Source organism: Apus apus, chromosome 4 (genome assembly GCF_020740795.1).
Source record: "Apus apus isolate bApuApu2 chromosome 4, bApuApu2.pri.cur, whole genome shotgun sequence".
Classification (NCBI taxonomy): domain Eukaryota; kingdom Metazoa; phylum Chordata; class Aves; order Apodiformes; family Apodidae; genus Apus; species Apus apus.
The window spans coordinates 17,997,108-18,018,348 of record NC_067285.1 but is presented as its reverse complement, the minus strand read 5'-3'; the positions used below and the strand labels follow the sequence as shown (position 1 = coordinate 18,018,348).

Here is a 21,241-nt window from a genome sequence, read left to right as displayed (position 1 = left end):
CCTACAGTGTCAACACAGCAGCTTATGAAAGGAGACGCTCCTTTATTGCTGCATTATTAAATCACAAAGCACCAGCCCCCATTAATACATTACTTACCACTGCAGGTTTTCTTCCGCCTTTGGACATGCAAGATAAACTTCATTGTTGTTATTATTATTATTTTGGTATATGCATCCCCTGCTGCATTCACCACTCTAAAAAGTGTGCTGTCCTGTCCAGTCCCCTTGGAGTGGCATGTCTGGTTCCCACCACCAACATTTCATTTATTCATTTATTTTTCTTCAGCATACTGTTAGTGTTAGAAAGGTAGTCAAGAGACTTGTTTCTCTTCTGCACTATTCATATTTCATTATTATTTCTTAATGCATGAAAGCGACCTGGAAATTGGCTTTACTTTTTGGTCTCCAGCAACAAAATTGATCTTTTTCTCCTTGTATAAAACCAGAAGATAATCCTTCTTTTTTAGCCACACAGTGAGAATAAAGGTGTGTGAAACTTGTAGCAGAGATGGGAGGAGGATGCGCTAAGCTGAGAGTGATTCACATGGTAGAAAGAGGAAGGGTACCAGATTTTTTTATAAGCTGCTGTGACATGCTATTCAGTTATCAGGTGTATCCCCTATGGAAAAAAGTAACACACATTCTAAAGGATATTTTATTTTTGCTTTGGCTGCACAACGGACACTTGTGTTGTTGAAGTTTCAAGAAATGCCATAGCTAAGCTGTCAAAATCCACAGTCTGCACAAAAGAAGTAATAAAACTGGGGAAGCAGATGGGAAGGGCAATATTTTGAACACTGCTGTAATCATTCATGGCTTAGTAAAATCACACTAACTCCTTCCAGCCTACATGGCTGTGGAGGTACTGATAATCCCATCTTTGTCAGGTAACAGCTCTCAAAACTCTGCGGGACTCCTGCTGCTGTGCAAGACAGATTGCCAGATGAGGCAGCTTCCTGTACGATCAAGAGTTCTTGATGACTAGGAAGTTTTCTTTAGCATGCTTTCAATGTTGTGGAACTGCAGTCTTCTTGCTATATCTAAGGGAGTCTCTCCATTCTGAAAGAAAGTCGAAACACATAACAATATGGTACATATGGGGCAAGTACAAAGAGCTTTCCAGAATTTGCAAGCCAGATGCAGTGCTCTCCCGCCTACATTTCATTTCACATCCTTGCTCCAAAACAGAGGTTTCAGACCATACTGGGTCTAATACGACTATCACTGAAGCCAGTGGCAGAGTTGTCCCCTTTCCTCCAGTGGTGACAGCGATTCCACTGTTTCCCAGGGCTGCTGTCCAAAGTCAACGCAGAACTAAGCTAAGAGCTCGTTTCAAGCGCAACAAGGGCAATACATCACTCACCTCAACTCAGTAATGTAGATACTCCCAGGCCAATATTTATTTAGGAAACATCTGAGATTTTCTGATGACAGAAGCAGCTTGACTTCTGTCCCACCCAGAAGAATGGTGTCCAGTGACACAGAAAGGAGCTAGGAGGGCTCTTACCACTCCCCTGCAGCCTGCATCTTAAGAACAACTGTAGAGCAGCTGCGAGTTAAAAAGAGGTACCGTAAAGATAGCCAAGAGGTCTGCCAATCCAGTGAACATGCAGGCAGTGTTTACAGGGAGAAATACAGCAGTGAAGGGTTTGGACTTCAAATTTGCTCTTGCCAACAAAGGCAAGGAAGCGAACATTGCTCTATACAACACAAGAAACAAACAATGCATCTTTTTTTTAAAGTGCTGCACACCACCTAAGGCCTACAACATACCGGCTCACCATCCTGATAAAGAAATCTATAGGAAATAACTACCTTCTTCACCTTCTTACCTGATTCTTGACAGAAGTGTCTGCATGAGCTTCAAGCAGGAGAGGAATGACTGCCTGGTTTTTCATTTCACAGGCATAGTGAAGGGCTGTGCTACCAGACTGAAGAGAAACAGCAGCAGTTGAATTTTAGTTCTAATACTTCTTTAGCAGACCTCAAGCAAGTATGACTACCTATAGCCTTATCAGTTTATCCCTAACAGCTGGATGCAAAGGACACATTATTTCCTGTTACAATATACTGTACAGTATTTTGTAAATCAAACATATCCCTTCCAACCTTAGCCATTCTATGATTCGATGAACTCCTAAATTATTATAAACTTAGATCCTTATAACATTAAAATCTTTGAGGTTCGAGCGTTCAATACATCATTATCTCTACCCAACTTGTCTGGATTCTCATAAGTGGGGATTGGTCTGAAAAGGGAAATTAGTTGATCAGTGGAGAATCATTTCTGCGTACATTGTACATTACAAAACTATTGCCTCAGTATTAAGGGGAAACACTGAATCCTCCTGATATATCACAGTCAGTTCAGTTGCTGACCCTACTCCAAAAGCAGGAATATCTTGCTGGAAGATTCTGTAGTCAGGTTTTAGTAATGTTGCATGCATACAAACTTCATTTGCATTTGTATAAACCCACTTACAAAGTCTGTAGCATTAACGTTCACTCCAGCTCTAAGCAACATCTTGATCAGGTTTTCATTCTGTTTAGTCTTTGAGACCTGTTTGGTGCAAGGGAAAGCGTAAAGCAGTAAGGCAGTTCATCTGCATATGGTACTAAGTAGATTTTGGCTAAACACTGGTTTGTTTGCTTGTTTGTTTGTTAGTTTGTTTTTCCAAAAAGAAGACCGTCTGGCCTCTGCAAATGTTCCTTCACTAGCTATATTCACAGCAAAATCCCTGCTTCTTCTGTTGCTCTCCATCCTGCCTTGCTTTAAAAGCATCAGTCCCTATTCTTTACAGGTTTCTGGACTGAAACACTGTCATGAGAAAGGTGATAAGGGGAAAGGGAAAGGTACAGGGACTTGCCTGCTTTCAGCCAAACTCACCATGAGAAGATATCCAATAAGCATAACTGGCATAAGTATTATGATGAGCACATAGTCAAGGAAGGTAAACCGTTTTCTCACAGCATAATGCAGACATGTGCGGTCTTTCTAAACACAAAATAGCTCTGATTAGTACTGGATTCAGTTATTCACACAGCTCTTCTTACAGAGTTGCTGGTTGCTGAAGCAAAGACGTAAGAGACTTCATGGCATCTCTTTTGACAGGCCTGAGAAACACAGGCAAGTAGCAAAGCCCTCAGCAGATTCCTAGTGAGAAGAGAGCTTAAAAACATCTCTGAATACTGAGAGTACCAAAGCAACTAAAAGGTAGAGCTTTTAAATTGTATGTTAAAGGACAGTTATGTTAAACTTCCTACAGGTTGTTCAACGAGATTATAGTGTTACACTGGGACCGCAAATGGGCAGAAAAGCCTTTCTGTGTCACCCTTTGCTCCCCATTTTCATTCCTGACCACCACAGTCGAGCTCTGCACCCAAGAGCCTGATTCCATTTGTGAAGGTGAAGCAGGGAAGCAGTTAAAAAAGCCAGGCACAGCTAGCAAATGACTGCCAACACAATTAGAATGATCTCACTGCAAAATATGGAATCCTTTCAAAGTAATGCTGAGGTAAGACGAAGAGCCTTTTGCATCAAGGACAGATATGACAGAATGTGCCTCTGACCTCATGAACATTTGCTGTCCTCCAACGAAATGAACAAATGCACTGGAAACCAGAGATGCAAGAGCTCACAAATGTGCAAGAACTTGCTAAACATTCCCTTGGAGTATGAGATAATACACATCTTTCTGCTACTTTTTGTTTGTAACCAACAAGGAAATCTACCACAATTCCCTTAGGGAAAATAACGAGTCCCATCTATTGTGTAATGCAGGTAGGGTTTTCTAAATAAGGAACAAGTGAAGAGCAGACAAGAGCTCCCCTCCTCACCCTCCAGCATGCTATGTGACAAAAGCAGGTGTACAGAAGGAATAAAGGTTTCTAGAGTCAGTCTCTCCTCTGGGATACATTTGTGAGAGATTGACAGGGTCTTACTCAGACTTTCCTTTTAACCAGGGTGAAGAAAAAGACAGAGAGAAAAGAAGAGCTACAAAAGGGACAGATACAAGCTGGAGGGCAAGATGAGTACAGAGTGCTGCGTGAGTAAACTGGCAGAACCCACTGGGGACTGGGGGTGGCCTGCAGTATGACTTAAACTGGGAATGTGAACTCAGAGAAATTCAGAATGGCAGTGTTTATTCTCTCGCATGCTGCAACAAGTTGGGAAAATTAATAGGGACACAAATAGAAGCTTAAAGGTTTATCAAGTTTTAATTTGGGGCTGTACTTATGCTTTGGTTGGAAATAAACCTCAGGGTTGGAAGGACTGCCCATGTTCCCACACATGCACTCCAAGAATCTGAAAGAGCAGACCCCTAAATCTCTTTTGTCTTTATATTTTAAAATCACTTTTCCTGTCCTCATAAGAGAGGTGCTCCAGCCCTCAGATTACTTTTATGGTCCTTCTCTGAACACGTTCCAACAGGTCCACATCTTTCTTGTGCTGGGGGCACCAGAGTTGGACCCAGTATTCTAGGTGAGGTCTCACCAGGGCAGAGTAGAGGAGCAGAATCACCTCTCTGAATCTACTGGGCACACTTCTTTTGATAAAGCCCAGGATGGAGTTGGCCTTCTGGGCTGCAACTGCATATTGGTGGCTCCTGTCCAGCTTTTGATCCACTAGTACCCCCAGGTCCTTTTCCACAGCGCTGCTCTCAAGTGTGATCTCCCTCAGTCTGTATTCATATCTTGGGTGATCTTTGCCAGGATTTCTTCCCATCCAGATCCCAAGGAACGAATGTCCTCTGACATCAGCAGGCTAGGTTGTTAGAATTCATTAACTACAACTCATTGAAAGAAACCTCAGATTGCTCAGCTCTTTCATATACCAACTTGGCAGTTTATTGAACCCTTTCCTAACACCAATACTGGGGAAGAGTGGCTGGAAAGCTGCCCAGCAGAAAAGGACCTGGCGGTGCTGGTTGACAGCTGGATGAACATGACCCAGACAGGGGATGTCTAGTTCAGATAAGAGAAGGGTGAGGGGAGACCCTTGCACTCTACAGCTACCTGAAAGGAGGTTGTAGGGACATAAGTGCTGGCCTCTTCTCCCAAGTAAATAATGGTAGGACCAGAGGAAATGGCTGGAAGTTGTGGCAGGGGAGGTTCAGATTGGATATTTGGAAGAATTTCCATGCTGAAAGAGTGGTCAGGAGCTGCAACAGCTTGAGCCAGGAGGTGACTGAGTCACCATCCTTGGAGGTATTCAAGATATGTGTAGATGTGGCACTTCAGGGCATGTTGTAGTGGCCAAGGAGGGGTTTTTTTGTGGGTGTTTTCTGGTGCAATGTGTTTGTCTGTTTGGCTTTGTGTTGTTGGTTGGACTCTGTGATCTCAGACGTCCTTTCCAATCATGACAATTCTGTGATAAATGAATGGTAACAAGGAAAGTATTTTAAAAAAACACAAGGAGAAAAAGACCCAACCAAAACGCCTCCATGAAACACAGCAATAGCTTCAGGCATCACCTTTGCCAAGACAATGTGAGCTGCTACTTAATCCAGCATCACATCTCTGGCCCTCTTGAAAATCACTTATGGGACTTCTGTAGCCAGTGCTTTAGGTAGATAGCAGGTAAGCAACCCAGCTGTGATGAGGTATGAGATTTATGCAAATGTGTGTAGTCACATGTTCACCTCTCCTTCACATCAGAAGTAAACTGAAGCAGATAATACCAGATGATAATTTTATAAAACAAAGAAATGTACTATGGTGTTAGCTGGGAAAACAGCAAGAAAAGCTCTTCTCATCTCGCTGTCACTGTTTAACTTAGGATCAGCAACTGAACCAGTGACAATAATGCTCTTGATCCACTCCCCCTCTCATCCAGGTAGGGGAGGAGAGAAAGTATGAAGAGAGACTTCCTGGATTGAAAACTAAACTAGACAGCTTTAATTAAATACTAAAGAGAAAATAAAATGTGTACAACTATATACAATCTGTGCAGGAATGTGCAAAACACTATTGCCTCCCCCCAGCCACCTGCAACTCCCATGCCACTCTCTTGAGCTGTGAGCAGTTCCAAAATGCTCTGGAATGATGCAGGGCATTTGCTACTCTTACGTAGCATGTGTTGAGAAAAGCTGCTTCTTCTTCTCCTTTCCAAAAGAATGTGGTGACAGCATTCTTACAGACCAGCACCAGTACAGATCAACATCTATCACAGCCTCACCAGACCAGAATCCCTCAGAACACTGCTAAGAAGTCTCCTAACCATAGGTTAGACACCTCTTTCAGCCTCCTGATCCATGTTGCAATTTGATCTTTATCAATGTAATGCAAACGTACTGCTTATAATAAAATAACACCACCCTTTAAATACTCTGCTTCATACAGTACCTATGTGTGGAGACATCATAGAGTACTGGTGTTCCTAAGTGAAATCGTGTTTCATTTTGATTGCAAAGCTTTCTGCCATTGAACCAGCCTGCTAGTGCAGACAGACCAGGAACTGCGGCAGAAGACACAAGCAAGGCAATCAAAGAAGAGGTGAGTACATATGTGCTCATGGTCTCTTTCTCTGTTGCCTGACTCTGTAGAGATGTGCAGCCTTGCTCTTCTGCAGTTGCTTGTCAGACTAGACAGACTTTGATCTACAGGGCTGTTGCTAAGCATCAAGGTGCATGTTTGCCGAAACTGAGGAGAGGAAGAAGTCTTTGACCTGCACAATTGGGAAAAAAAGATTAACCAATAGTTTTATTTTGTTCTACTCATGTTGTTTGGGTTGCTGTGGTTTGTTTTTTTTTTGCTAAGGATGTCACAGTGAACACATGAAAATCTTGGTATGCAAAGCGTGAGCATAAACTGGGTATTTTGTTCCACAGTTTCAAATGCATTTTAGCTTTCCTTGTAAGCTCCCCTGGAGCCTGCTAGCCACACTAACTGCCCTGGCGCCTTTCTGTCCAAAAGAGAGTGTATCTGGAAAAAAATGTATGACTCCCTTGAGAACACCTTGCTGAGAATACCAGAGGGCTGTGATGCCATCCAGCGTGATCTGGAAAGGCTGAAGAGTTGGGCAGAGAGGAACCTAAAGAGGTTCAACAAGGGCAAATGTAGGGTCCTGCACATCGGAAGGAATAACCCCTTGCACCAATACAGCTTGGGGCTGACCTGGTAGAAAGCAGCTCTGTGGAAAAAGACCTGGAAGTCCTGGTGGACAGCAGGATGACCATGACCTAGCAATGTGCCCTCGCGGTCAAGATGACCAGTGGCAGTCCGGGGTGCATCAAGAAGATCATGGCAAGGAGGTTGAGAGAGGTTATCCTTCCCCTCTACTCTGTCCTGGTGAGGCCACATACGGAATACTGCATCCCATTCTGGGCTCCCCAGTTCATGAAGGACAAGGAACTACTGGGGAGAGTCCGGCACAGAACCACTGAGATCGTTAGGGGACGAGAGTATGTAGCATATGAGGAAAGGCTGAGAGAGCTGGGTCTGATCAGACTGCAGGAGAGGAGACTGAGGGGGATCTCATAAACTGGAACAGACTGCCCAGAGCGGCTGTGGAATCTCTGTCTCTGCAGACATTCAGAAACTGCCTGGACACCACCCTGTGCAACCTGCTCTAAGTGAACCTTCACTGGCAGGGCAGGTGGACTAGATAATCTGCAGAGGTTCTTTCCAAATCCTAACATTCTGCGACTGCCATTCAGATAATGTCTAGAAGGTTTAAAGTTTATTTTCATTAAGCTTCAAAAGAGTCCAGAAACAACCTTTTGAATATATCTTTAAAGTGGTCACTTCCTCTAATTATTTTTTGTTGTTTTAATGAAATATTTCCACTAATTCTAGTCTGCCATGGCAAATGCTGTTCTTTGGTGTTGTTGCATTAGATAAAAAGAGTAGATGGCCATTCAAGGCTCCTGCATTATCACTGAAATTATGAGGCAGTACATGACAAGCCTTCTACAGAGTGGAAGGATGGCCCAGAGTGAGTTTGGATGGTAATATTCAAATCAAGGGTGTATCCCAGTTTTGCTTTAATCCAAACACTCTAGTGACTCAAGAGGTAGATGTTAAAATATTTAAATGTTAAAAATCATTCCCACTGTACATCAGGAAGTATACTGCTTTCATGACCTGTCTAGTTTTTCCATGCTGATTACAAATGTGGCTACAGCCCAAAAGCAGGGCGATAACTAGATAGAAGGCACTCTAGAATTTCTCATCAGAAAAAGCTTCCCTGGGAGCATCAGTCACCCCCAAAACCCCATGAAAATGCAGTCTTTCTCCAAGTGGCCAAGACAAAGATTTACAGTAGGGAGGACCGTAGATGAGAGAGAAAGGAACGGAAAAATTAACACCAATATCATACAAGCAAATTGCACCAGGTCTGCTCCTCCTACACGACTTCTTTCACACAGCCCCAAGATGTGGTGCCTCCTCCTGCTGCTCTGCTCCCAAGGAATTGCCTTCTCGGCAGGATCCACAACATCCTCCACTCTGACTTCAGACAAAAGCCAGTACACCAAGAACCGCAACCCTGAATCCTTCATGAATGTGGTAAGTTGGGTCACCTTCTCTCCCTTTCTTCCTAAATTGTCTCTCCCCACACCTCTACCACCACCCCATCACTAACAATCCCTGTCAGGAGGCTAAAAGCAGGACTCCTTCAAAGGGTTCTCTCCAGCACTGTGGTAGGGAGCACTCGCCTAGAAGGAACCTTGATGCTGCTATCCAAGCAGCCCGAGCTGCCAGAGAAGAATTCCTTTGCAAGGCAGGCAAAGGCTGCTCTCTAGTCTCCAGGGAGGCCAAGTCCTCTCCTTCCATCACAATCTGTCTGCTCAGCACAGTGGCAAGGGAGGTTCAACCTCTTCATCAGACTGGAGATTCTCACAGCACACAGTAACCCAAGAACCCTTGTTCTGAAGCACTGAAGAAATCCTCACAGTACATGCAAAATCAGGTGTGTGTGGTCTTCCTATGAGCTCCCTAGAGACAAGAGCTCCACCCTTGTTTGCCTTGCCTACAGGGCTGGCCTAATCACACTTTGGCAAGAAAGGAATCATTATGGACCAAACCCCACAGCATTAGGCATTTTCTTATAGAGATACTGCTGCCCGTTCCCTCTCCAGAAAGGTATGATCTGCATCAGCATTGCTCAGCAGCCCAAAAGGTAAGGCACTCAGGACAGTTCTGCTTTGTCTTGTAATAACAGGTCGAACAGCGGACAGTTACCACCTAAGTGGGTGTGAAGAAGACTCTGATGCATCTTCTTATAAAACCTGTAATGCTTATTCTCAGCAACAGTCCCTGTGGCCGGGGCCCTTGCACTATCATCACAGAACAGCCCACACCCACACTGCTTAGCTTGGTCACCTCCAAAACTAAACAACTTACATGTTAACTAACTCTCTTTTGGCTTCCCACAGAGTGAAATGATCAGGTATCATGGATACCCCAGCGAGGAGTATCAAGTCACCACAGAGGATGGATATATTCTTGGTGTTTTCAGAATTCCTGCTGGGAGGAACAGCCAAAATACAGGTGGGACACAGTTACAGGACATAAGGAATGTCTGAGAGCCAGCTCCTGCATGGGTGCCCGCTCTTTCCCCTTTGCACAAGCAATGGCGTTTTCCACACCTGTAATGAAATAGTTATGCAATGTCATGAAATGACCCCTGCTTGCATGGAAGAAATACTTCAGGTATCTCAGACCAATATCTATGCATAGTTCTCCTGGGAACTTCTTGCAGAAGGAAAGATTTAAAACCTCTCACAAGGTAAACTCTGCACTGCAGTCGTAAAGACATATTAACTACTGCTCCAATATAAGGATTATTTCATCTATTCCAGGCCAAAAGCCTGCAGTCTTTCTACAGCACGCTTTTCTAGGAGATGCTACCCATTGGATTTCTAACCTGCCCAACAACAGCCTGGGCTTCCTCCTCGCAGATGCCGGCTATGACGTCTGGTTGGGAAACAGTCGAGGGAACACCTGGTCTTTGAAACACCAGACCCTTCAGCCCTGCCAGAAAGAGTTCTGGCAGTTCAGGTACTCTGTAGAGGGGAATTACCCTAGTCAGATAGCTTCAGCCTGATGCTTTTTACCTAAACAAGCATCAGAACCAACCAAGAAGAGTAAAGAACCAGACAAAGAAGGATGCATACTGCTACTCAGAGTCAGGAGCACTGGCTGGGGAAAAGATTTAAGACACTGGGAAATGAAATGGGATGCTGAGGAAAAGGGAGACAGTACTGTAAGAGGGAAATAAAGAACCTCAGCTGGAACAGGCTAAGCAGATTTGTCTCTGGTCTCTCACAGCTGAATTCAACCAAGTCAGAAATGTGTTGTGTAACCCATGCTGGTGAAAGCACTTATTACATTCAGTCTGCCAAGGGTTGCTGCTGACAGGAAAAACTGGCACCTCCTCCTCAGAGAGCCCAGGGCATCAGGCAGCCTGGCAGGACAGCTGCATCCCTCTACCCCCTTCCCCAGCTCAAGCAAGAAAGCAGACAAAGTGTGCAACCTCATCTTCAGTGGGTTCTCCTTGGTGCAATGAACAAAGCTGACATTCAGTAACTCGCACTGTGATAGCCAAATTGTCTGATAACTTTTTGTGGTTCTACCCCGTAGCTTCGATGAAATGGGTAAATACGATATTCCAGCAGAGCTGTATTTCATCATGAATAAAACGGGACAGGAGGATGTATACTATGTTGGTCACTCCGAAGGCACAACTGCAGGTAATGTCCAGACACTCATGGTTTGTGACCATTCATCTTCCCATCTGATCAGTAAGTCTCCCTAGTGATTCAGTTGTTTTATTTGTTTGTGGAAACAAATGTAGTAGTGCCTTCTGAGTTGAGATTTGGAATATACGCAAAACTTGTCTAAAAACAGCTTTGGTTACCCTCAATAAGCACAAAAAAAAAAATCCAAATAGCAGATCCAAATATATTTCTGCTTTTTAAATAATTAAAGACCAAGTAGCGGTTCTTTCCTGGGTGCTTCAGGTACTGGCACTGGGCATTTTCTTAAAATCTCAGCAACAAGAATTTCCATTAGGTTCACCTTTTGTACTAAGACATACGATTATTTTCCTTGTTAAAAGAAGGAAAAGCTAAAAAGACAAAACAGTACATGTAATAAATATTTTCAGATAACAAAAGACAAGGAAAAAGAAATTCAGTACTACTAGGTCATGTGACTTAATGCCAATCATACAATTTAAAGCATAGCTCGTAAGTGGCTATAACTGGCCACGTTACTGTTTAAAAACATATTGCCAGGGACTGAAAATTAGGAAAGAAAAAAACATTAAATACTTTTTTTTTTCCTCAGTGTGAACCTGTAGCAGGTAACTCACTTCATGGCCTCTGAGTGCAACTAACTTTCTTTCAGCATCAATTGAAAGTTACTGATGCTGATGGTTAAAGATCCATGAATGGATATTGTTCAGAAATTAGCAACTGCCAGTTCACTGTAAGTTCAGTGTAAGCAACCCAGAAAAAAAATGAGAAGGAAATGTAAAAATAATATATTGTCACAGCTCTAGACTTTCCTTTCTTTTCCTCTCATAAGAGTATTTTAAGCCCCTTATAGCAAAACAAACTAACCATCTAGGCTTTCTTTAGCTGCCTTTGATGCAAACCACCAGTTGAAAACACTCATAACTCATAGTATTCAGCTAGTTGTTCTACTGTTTCATAGAAGCATAAACATACATAAACCTTTAGAGATTATCATCTGAAAAGCTCATTTTTTATGGCATTATTGTTAAACTTTGGAGAGAATTTATCGTGAATACCCCATTGATATTTTGCCTACAAAAAGCCTTCTGAGAAAGGCAATGTCCAGACAGGCTCTAAACCTCAGGATTAACTTTACTTCCAAAATAAATTTAATTTCAGGACTCAGCTTCAACACTTAACCTAGGTAAAACATGCAACAGAGACAAACATGGGCAACAGATAATGGACTCCAAATCCAGTGTCACTTCTTGTTTGTCACCCACTGCTTATTTATTTATTTTTTTTGTCTATGGAAGATGTCTTCCCTAACTCAGGCTGTCTCTTCTGTGTTTGCAGGCTTCATAGCATTTTCTACATACCCTGAGCTTGCTAAGCGGGTGAAAATATTCTGTGCTTTGGGCCCAGTAATCACATGCTCACATGCTACAAGCCCTTTAATTAAGATAGCAAAGGTTCCTGAGCCACTTATCAGGGTAAGTAATTTTTCCTTCTAAGATGCCCAATGCCTGTGTTATCTTAACAGGGTTCGCTCAGCCTGGGATAGAGTGTTCCCAAACAGGTGACATGCTTGGAATGAATTGAGTGCTCTTGAAAAATCTGTTTCCACGCTCTGTGGGGAAAATACTGGAGATACAGGGCTTGTAGCAGCAGGACCAGTGAAGTAGGAGACTTGAGAAACTGTCTCATCCTAAGGAAGTTCCACCTCAACATGATGAAAAACTTCTTTACTGTTAGGGTGACGGAGCACTGGGACAGGCTGCTCAGAGAGGCTGTGAAGTCTCCTTCTCTGGAGACTTTCAGGACCTGTCTGAACGTGTTCCTGTGTGATCTGCCCTAGGTGTTCCTGCTGCAGCAGGGGCTTGGACTCAATGATCTTCAGAGGTCCCTCCCAACCTCTATGATTCTATGATAAGACTCTTGCTGTTAAATGATATCTCTGGAACTTCAGAAATGAATGAGCATTGAGGTCTCTAAGCTAGAAATGGAAGGATGGCTTTCTCCAGGATTGATGCCAGCAGGGTGAAGAAGGAAGGATACAAGATACACGATGGGCAAAGAGATGTTTTAAGGGGTACTGGGAAGGCAAGCTGTTTCAGCAGTCTTTGAATACTAAGATTAGCAGGCTAGGCTATTAGCAACAATTTTCTGCAGAGAATGCCCCTGTAACAAGAAAAAAAAAGAAGTGTTGCACTTATTTTTTCCTTAGTTTGCATTAGGCAGCAAAGGAGCCATGCACCAAATTGGATTTCTGAAAGGACCTGTGACACAGTTATGTGCAAGCCTGGATAAGTTTTGTGGCCATGTGCTCTGTAACATAGCTGGAGGCAACATAAAAAATTTGAACACGGTAAGTAAGTTTAGAAGTCAAGTTTGTGTGGTCTCTCCTTTTCTAGCAATTGTCATGCATGTAAATGAACATGAACCACAACATAGTTCTCAGCAGACTGGGGGAATGCCAGGATATCGTGTGGTTCAAACAGTGCCAAACAGGACTAGAGGTCACGATGGATGGGACCAACAGCTAGACACATTTCAGTCCCAGAAATGATGGACTGAACTCAGTTTGAAGCTATATTACACATGTCAATAGATGTGCCCTCTTTGGGGCTCAGGCAACAAGACATACACAAATGCTCTTTTTAAAGAGACAGTACATGATGGAAGCTGTCTTCTTTTTCAGCAATACAATTCCTGGTTTCCTTCCTTAGCATGCAGACACCAGGAATAATTAAAAGACAAGAAAAAGCTCCTTTGCTCTTCCCACTTTTCAGGCTACTTGCACCAGAACTTGGTCCCACAGAACTACTGTGAGAGACATTTTCCCTTCTTGTTTTTCGGTCCTTAGAACTGAGACCAACAGTCCAATCCACAACATTAAGAGCTACAGGTGTCTGCACTGCACCTGAGGGGTGCAACACACCTATAGAGGGATTCACAGGAGAGTTGTTCTATGCTTGCCAGCACATAAACACTGGAGTGTGCCTAAAATACCCATTACGGTAGCCAAGGTATGCAGAAGCCGATCTGCATCATGTTTGTTACTTCAATATTTGTGAAGACCAGGGGCCATTTTTCTCCCTCCACAGCCACTTGTAAAAAGCACATACAGGAAAGCAGTGAGAATCAGAGGTTCAATGCAAAAACAATTAAAGGCATTGCAGGCCTTTTGAAATGCAGGGTGAAACCACTAAAGACCTTTCCTGATAAGGGTTAAGTCATGAATGTGGTTATCATTGGTAAGATAGCAAGTCTGACAAGGAATTCAGGAAGATGGAATTAGAAATCTACCTAACAGAACTTTAAAAATGCAAACACAAGGAAAAGCAGTAGGTTTTGTAAGCTGGCTTCTCTAGCACTAGGAGTAAAGTGAAGAGGAAACCAAATCTTCAAAAGACTTGAACATGCATGAGAGTTTCATGTGAGGTGAGGAATATACTCTGTAATGACTGGAAAGTTTTTCCCTACTGTTGCTGAAAGGCAGAATCTCACAGTAGTAATATCTTCATGGAAAATATTCACTTCTGTGGAGAAAGAGTGCACATGCTATTACCCAGCTGTTCATAAGCCCACTTCTCAGTTTTCTGTCTAATATTTGAACAGTATCCAACTAAAAGAGGTTTTTTAAACAGCAACAGTACGTTGCTCAGGTCCTTCACAGCTTTAATCCCTACCTTTGTAATGCTTTCTCTCCAGAGTCGAATAGATACATACGTAGGACATTCGCCTGCTGGAACGTCAGTGCAGAACATTCTTCACTGGTGTCAGGTATAACCCCGTTCTGATGCATAAACAAACTCTTACTACTGCTTTAATGCACACAACTAACTCCAGAGAAGTCCAGATGTGGTGGATCTGGGAAACAGCTGTTCACGTCTTCTCACCCCCCGCCCTGAGCACCTGCCATGGAGGAAGCAGTTTCCCATGGCTCACCAGACCATTACCTGAATTGTCCCCTTGGTATCAGGCACTGAGGTTTCCCCAGGGTGCACCAGGCCTCTCTGCATGTTGGGCTCTATCGGCTTCCAACCTTCTTTTTTTTATGAGGACATTCACCTTAAAACCTACAGAAGTGAACGCGAGCACAGTCTTATACTAACAGAGGACGTTACAAGCAACGTTGCTTTACAGGGATGTTCCCAACAGCCAGGTTTTTCCAAATCCCTTTTAGTCACTGTTCTGGTTTGAGCCACTGTCCAGATCCTGGATTCCAGTTCTCTAATAGTGGGTTTCTACATACGCTCTGGCAGATCTGAGCTTATTCTGCTCATGGTCTGAATCAGAACAAGACAAAACCGCTCCAGCCAAGAAACATTCCTGAATGTGTACAGGGGCACCTGCTGAGCCAGGACATATCTGTAGACATCCTGTAGGCTGACTCCCCATTTCTGCAAACACTTCCTATGGTCTACGATATAGGTGTGCTACTGAGGACACCCAACAAAAATTCCCTGCAGTCAGTCCTGTGGGACACAACTACCCAGAGCCAGAAAATGGGGACAAACCATTGGCAGCCAGTGGCTTTGCAGCCTATTTTGCCAGCTTCTAACAAAGGCTTGTTAAGTGGCTACAAAGCAAACACAGATACAGCAGAAGAGAAGAAAATAGCAAAGGCAAGACAGAAAGCAGATTTTTAGCACATCACCAGTTACTTGAAGCCTTGAAGTAACTGTTCTCTAAACTGACTTCAACTCACTCTGAGCTATATACAACCATTCACAAATGAAATTACTTCTCAGGTTTGGGCAAAAAATAAAATAAACATAAATAGATATTAAAAAAAAAAACAAAAAAAACACCACAATTTAAAAAAACCCACCAAAATCCCACAAAAAACAGGTGGGTGGATAATTCTTCACTCATCATTGCTAGTCCACTCTCCATCATCTTCGGTAAGTCATGGGTAACAGGAGAGGTGCCTGAGGACTGGAGGATAGCAAATGTCACTCCAGTCTACAAGAAGGGCAAGAAGGAGGACCCGAGTAACTATAGACCGGTCAGCCTCACCTCCATCCCTGGAAAGGTGATGGAACAACTTGTCCTTGGCACTATCTCTAGACATATCAAGGACATGGGGGTCATCAAGACCAGTCAACATGGTTTTACCAAGGGTACGTCATGTTTGACTAACCTCATAGCCTTCTATGAGGAAATTACTAGGGGGATAGATGATGGTAGAGCTGTTGATGTGATCTATCTTGATTTCAGTAAAGCATTTGACACTGTCTCCCACAGCATCCTTGTAGATAAGTTGATCAAGTAAGGGTTTGATGATCAGGCAGTGAGGTGGATCAAGAACTGGTTGAAAGGTAGAAGTCAGAGAGTTGTAGTCAACGGGGCAGAATCTAGTTGGAGGCCTGTGACTAGTGGAGTCCCTCAGGGGTCAGTACTGGGACCGGTGTTGTTCAACATCTTCATCAACTACCTGGATGAGGGTACAGAATGTACCCTCAGCAAGTTTGCTGATGACACCAAGCTGGGAGGAGTGGCTGACACACCAGAGGGCTGTGCTGCCATTCAGAGAGACCTAGACAGGCTGGAGACTTGGGCGGGGAAAAACCTGATGAAGTTCAACAAGGGCAAGTGTAGAGTTTTGCATTTGGGGAAGAAAAATGCCATGTACCATTACAGGTTGGGGGCTGACCTGCTGGAGAGCAGTGTAGGTGAAAGGGATCTGGGGGTTCTAGTAGACAGGAGGATGACCATGAGCCAGCAGTGTGCCCTTGTGGCTAAGAAGGCCAATGGCATCCTGGGGTGCATTATAAAGGGTGTGGTTAGTAGATCAAGAGAGGTTCTCCTCCCCCTCTATTCTGCATTGGTGAGGCCACATCTGGAGTATTGTGTCCAGTTCTGGGCCCCTCAGTTCAGGAAGGACAGGGAATTGCTGGAAAGAGTCCAACGCAGAGCCACAAAGATGATTAAGGGAGTGGAACATCTCCCTTATGAGGAAAGGCTGAGGGAGCTGGGTCTCTTTAGTTTGGAGAAAAGGAGACTGAGGGGTGACCTCATCAATGTTTACAAATACGTAAAGGGTGAGTGTCAAGAAGATGGAGCTAAGCTTTTTTCAGTGATGACCAGTGATAGGACAAGGAGTAATGGATACAAATTGGAGCATAGGAGGTTTAAGGTGAATATCAGGAAGAACTTCTTTACTGTGAGAGTGACAGAGCACTGGAACAGGCTGCCCAGAGAGGCTGTGGAGTCTTCTTCGCTGGAGACATTCAAAACCCGCCTGGATGCCTTCCTGTGTGATGTACTCTAGGTGACCCTGCTCTGGCAGGGGGGGTTGGACTAGATGATCTTTCGAGGTCCCTTCCAACCCCTATGATTCTATGATCAATCCTACAGGGCATGTATCACATCTTTTAAACGCAGACCCCAAAAATCTGGTGCCTTCTGTCTAATGTCTGTCTGGCTTCAATCACAGGCAGTAAAAGGTGTCCTGGTCTCTGCCTCTTGCTCTCTTAGCACTTATATTTTATCTGTTCTTTTAACAGATTCCATATGCAGGCCAATTTCAAGCTTATGACTATGGCTCTAAGGAAAACATTAGGAAATACAACCAGGTAAGGCAATGTGGTATTTCCTGAAAACTCATCCTCGAGTCTTGGCAAAATTAAGAACAGAAAAATTCAGACTTTTAGCACCTTGAGTGCTACTGAAAGACGGAGAGAGTGCTCTGATCTAATGTTTCACTGTAACCTAATACTCATAAGTGCAAAACCCTATTCAAAGACAAGACGTAGCTCTTTGCAGACAGCTAACACAAGTTCATTTTATCTCTCCTGCTGATGCAGGGATGTGTCCAGCGACATATCCATTTACCTGCCATTCCAAAATGACTAAGAGCTACACTCAAGAGGGGATTCCTATGGAGCTCTTCATTTCCCCACAAATCCTCAAGGTCTGCCTTTCTGTTGAGAGATGAAATGAATCTCACAGCTGCAGCAATCTCTCCAACTGGCTGACAATAATTTTGTTGAACCAGCACATTTGACTTGCAGTGTCTCGTGCTGAACCAGGGAAAGCTGCTTTCCACGGACAGGAAGGCTCCAGAGATAGAGTTGGTCACTTCCGTCCACACACAGGACCTGAGAAATTTTCTAGGGTAAAATTATAAATGGTCAAAGTCTTTCCCTGCCACTTGATTCGCAAGGAAAACAACTAAGACCAACAGTTGCTGCACTCCATGCCACTACAAAACTGAAAGATCTTCCCACCCTAAATATACACATGAATAAACTCCACTGTCCTTGCATCATAAACACAAACACTGCTCTTTCCCTGTTCCCACCTCTGGAGGCCACAACCAGGTGTCAGACTGCAAGGCCATTTATAGCCAGGCACTACAGGAATAGGATGGATCACTCCCTTTGGCCGTAGGCAGGGTATGTGGTTGGGAAACAGACACTGCAGAGGCTGGCCTTGATCAGTGCAGAAGGGAAAGAGAGAGGTGCCTGCACCGAATCCCTCCTCTAAACACAACTTTGGATACAACAGCATTCACCCAGCTCTCCTGCCTTTCTTGCAGTCCACTCCTCCTGTGTACAAGATAGAGAAGATAAATATTCCAACTGCTGTCTGGAGCGGGGGAGAGGACAAATTTGCAGATCCAAAAGACATGGCCAAGCTACTTCCTCAGATTACTAATCTCATTTACCATGACCATTTTCCTGCCTGGGGACACCTCGATTTCATCTGGGGCCTTGATGCAACGGAGAAAATGTATGAGAAAATCATTGAAATAATGACAAAATATTTTTGAAACCACATGCACAGTGTCAGTTCGCTCAGTAAAACCTCAGGCATTGGGCAGTAACGGTGATAAACGCACAGACACATACAATGGACACCAGTCTAGGTATTTCTCTGCACTTGTTTTTTCCTCCTTACCTCACATTTTGAGGTTTTACATGATCTTACTTTGACTGTTGTCTTCCAGCAAGCAATGACAAACCAGCCTTAAAGTTTCACACAGGAAACTCCTTCATTCAATAAAAACCCAAAGATTACATTTTAGCCGTGGAATATGGGTATAGGGATTGGTATAGGGTCTTACAAACCACCGTAGATTGGTTTGTAGGGGGTTTTCTCGGTTTGGGTTTTTGTTTGTTTTTTTCCACCCCCCCGGAGTTGGTAGTATTCTGGTGATTGGAGTCTCTCTGTGGAATCTGAAGTACACAGGTATGACTGCTGAAAATACTATCATATTAGAAGGAACACTTAATTTTGGAAAATTGTAGCTTCCATAGAACATATTTTGCTACAACTAAGATTTCCCTTTGTCCTCTCTTGGAGATCAATACATCCCATAATTCACCTGAGACAGAGATCTCCCGTGAAGCCGTCCCCAAAATTGGACATACTTATTTATCTGCAGTTACTGATCTTTGTTTAAATTAAATCATCTTCAGTAAAGTAGTTCTTTCACGTTTTTTCTGGCTTCTCAGTTCACCATGTTAATGCATCCCACCTGCTAACCTAGAAGATTAATTCAGGTGGTGAATGATCACATCAAAGGTTTCACCATCACAGGCCAAGGCAGGGGAGCTCAGGCACTGTGAGTGTTTCTGAATGAGGGCTTAAGCCCAGATTCGTCAGTCAACACTTGTCGCTAATGAAACCCATCTGATGATAATTTGGGAAATAGACATCAATATATAAGCAAAACATGTTTGTCTCATGCAATCTAGAAAATATGCTATGGTGATGACACATTTTGTCTAGCAGCCTGTGGTACCACTGAGAACTGAGCTTACAACTTACGGAGCAGTTCACAGTCCAAGATACAGAGATTTCAAAGTGGCTACTCTTACACCAATTTACTTATAAACCCATGTCCAGACCACTCCAGAGAACCCAGAACAGACCAGGCCAACCTCTGCAATGCAGCAAGGCAGACCTGGCATATGCACATCAAACATTGTGCCCAATACAAACATAAGCTCTGGGTCTGAAAGGAGGCAGAGCAGCACCAAGAATTCCAGCTTAGGTGAAGAGGAGGCAAGGAGCTCTTCTAACTGTCTGGTAGCAAAGCCCTTCACTTCTGCTCCCACTCACACTTGTGCAGCACCACCTGACATTCAGATGAGATGTAAATGATGAACCTGACAGTATGACACTGCGCAAAACATGCGATGGAGAAGAGGGAAAACAAAGAAACATCAAATTCCTCCTATCCTCACCAGGAGGTGCCTTTCACATGCCACAGAATCAGGGCTAACCACGAACCAGAAAACATGGCTCTGCTCAACTGAAGAAAGCCATGGGCATATGCTGGTGAATGCCCTTTCTGGGAAGATGCATCAAGTCGGATCTAGCAGTTTCTCAAAACCTTGCTGTGTAGACACAGGTGTGAGGTTAAGTTCACTCAGCTTGGAAGCAGTCACCAAGGTGCATTCCAGTACATCCAGTTCAAACTTCTCTAGAGGGCCTTTCTGAGCTGTACAAAAAGAACTAGCCACCGACACACCTACCAAGAACTTACCGGAAAGCATTCAGGTTAGTGACCAACACTGCTTGGGAAAGAACACAACACGCTATTTCTTCCATACTGAAAATGAAAATCAGCCTAATATTCAACCTAACATCACCTCTGATCTAACAGAGGATTTGCCTGTATTGACTAGACATTCCGAGCAGAAACCTGGGCCAGCCCTCAGCCCCATGGCATGGCCTCCTCAGAAACCCAGGCTGACCACTTCTCTTCCTACCAAAACCCCCTAGCTCTCCTGCCTTAGGGGGCAGAGTCCTCTCCCCTCCAGCAATCCCTCTTCCCAGGTACCGAAGTCCCACACTGACCACTGCACCCTCTTTTAAACCTTCCTCCGTACCCACAGACACCTTCCCCAGCAATGGTGCTAACCATCTTTCCCCTCCGCTAACCGCATCCCAGGTGCGGATCAGCCCAGGTGAGGCCTGCGAGCAGGTAGGGACTTCCTTAGGCGATGGCTGGACTGACACCAGCCCCTCGGGAAACGGGGAGGGGACACAGGCCGGATCAGTCGCGGACACCCCCTTGTGGCCGGGCCGCCCCGCTCACGCACGGCACCTCCCGCGCTCGCCCCGCTCCCCCCCCGCCCCCGTGCAGCCCCAGCGGCGCAGAGCGGAGCGCGGCCCCGGCGCCGCGCAAGGCTCCTCCCTTCGCTCCGTACCGTAACCTGCGCCGGCTGCGGCGGCGCAAGACGCTCGGCTCGGCTCGGCTCGGCCCGGCCCCGCCCGGCTCGGCCGGCTCCTCTCCGCGCCGCCGCCAGCACCTGCCGCCCCGCCCGCCGCTCCTGCGCAGGGCGCCCAGAGCACCCAGTGCCGGCGGAGCGAGGCCGGGCGGCAGAGGCCCCGGCCGCCCCGCCGCTCCTGCCTCTCCGCTGCGGCGGGGCAGGCGCTCTTCCCTTTGTCTCCAGCACCGGCCGCCGGGCCGTTCACACGGATGCGAGACCCGGTAAGCAGCCGTCGCCTTCCCCGGTGTGGGAGCGCGGGCAAGAGGCTGGGTGGGCGCTGCCGTCCCGCTGCTTTGCGCCAGGGGCCCCTGCGGGCAGAGGAAG

The 21,241-nt window shown here is 44.9% G+C and overlaps 3 protein-coding genes across 5 annotated transcripts in view; 2 read left to right on the top strand and 1 right to left on the bottom strand.

The window, feature by feature from the left end:
- The window catches only part of LOC127383624 (lysosomal acid lipase/cholesteryl ester hydrolase-like), a 29,551-nt gene extending 10,989 nt beyond the window's left edge, over nucleotides 1-18,562 (top strand). The window contains exons 2-10 of the mRNA XM_051616820.1: nucleotides 8,370-8,508; nucleotides 9,378-9,492; nucleotides 9,804-10,002; nucleotides 10,585-10,694; nucleotides 12,039-12,175; nucleotides 12,910-13,050; nucleotides 14,397-14,468; nucleotides 17,198-17,266; nucleotides 18,232-18,562. Coding sequence (XP_051472780.1) covers nucleotides 8,377-8,508; nucleotides 9,378-9,492; nucleotides 9,804-10,002; nucleotides 10,585-10,694; nucleotides 12,039-12,175; nucleotides 12,910-13,050; nucleotides 14,397-14,468; nucleotides 17,198-17,266; nucleotides 18,232-18,465 — 1,209 coding nt within the window. The 5' untranslated portion in view covers nucleotides 8,370-8,376 and the 3' untranslated portion in view covers nucleotides 18,466-18,562. The remainder of the gene's footprint in view (nucleotides 1-8,369; nucleotides 8,509-9,377; nucleotides 9,493-9,803; nucleotides 10,003-10,584; nucleotides 10,695-12,038; nucleotides 12,176-12,909; nucleotides 13,051-14,396; nucleotides 14,469-17,197; nucleotides 17,267-18,231) is intronic.
- Nucleotides 777-21,241, bottom strand: part of LOC127383636 (ankyrin repeat domain-containing protein 18A-like) — a 21,158-nt gene continuing 693 nt past the window's right edge. The window contains exons 2-6 of the mRNA XM_051616852.1: nucleotides 20,855-21,064; nucleotides 2,888-2,995; nucleotides 2,483-2,560; nucleotides 1,833-1,931; nucleotides 777-1,059 (exon numbers count right to left, since the gene is read on the bottom strand). Of these exons, the coding sequence (XP_051472812.1) occupies nucleotides 982-1,059; nucleotides 1,833-1,931; nucleotides 2,483-2,560; nucleotides 2,888-2,995; nucleotides 20,855-21,064 (573 nt within the window). The 3' untranslated portion in view covers nucleotides 777-981. The remainder of the gene's footprint in view (nucleotides 1,060-1,832; nucleotides 1,932-2,482; nucleotides 2,561-2,887; nucleotides 2,996-20,854; nucleotides 21,065-21,241) is intronic.
- The window catches only part of STAMBPL1 (STAM binding protein like 1), a 21,187-nt gene continuing 20,916 nt past the window's right edge, over nucleotides 20,971-21,241 (top strand). For all 3 annotated transcript variants that reach the window (XM_051616812.1, XM_051616809.1, XM_051616810.1), the window contains exon 1: nucleotides 20,971-21,138. The gene's annotated coding sequence lies outside the window, so the exon portion shown is untranslated. The remainder of the gene's footprint in view (nucleotides 21,139-21,241) is intronic.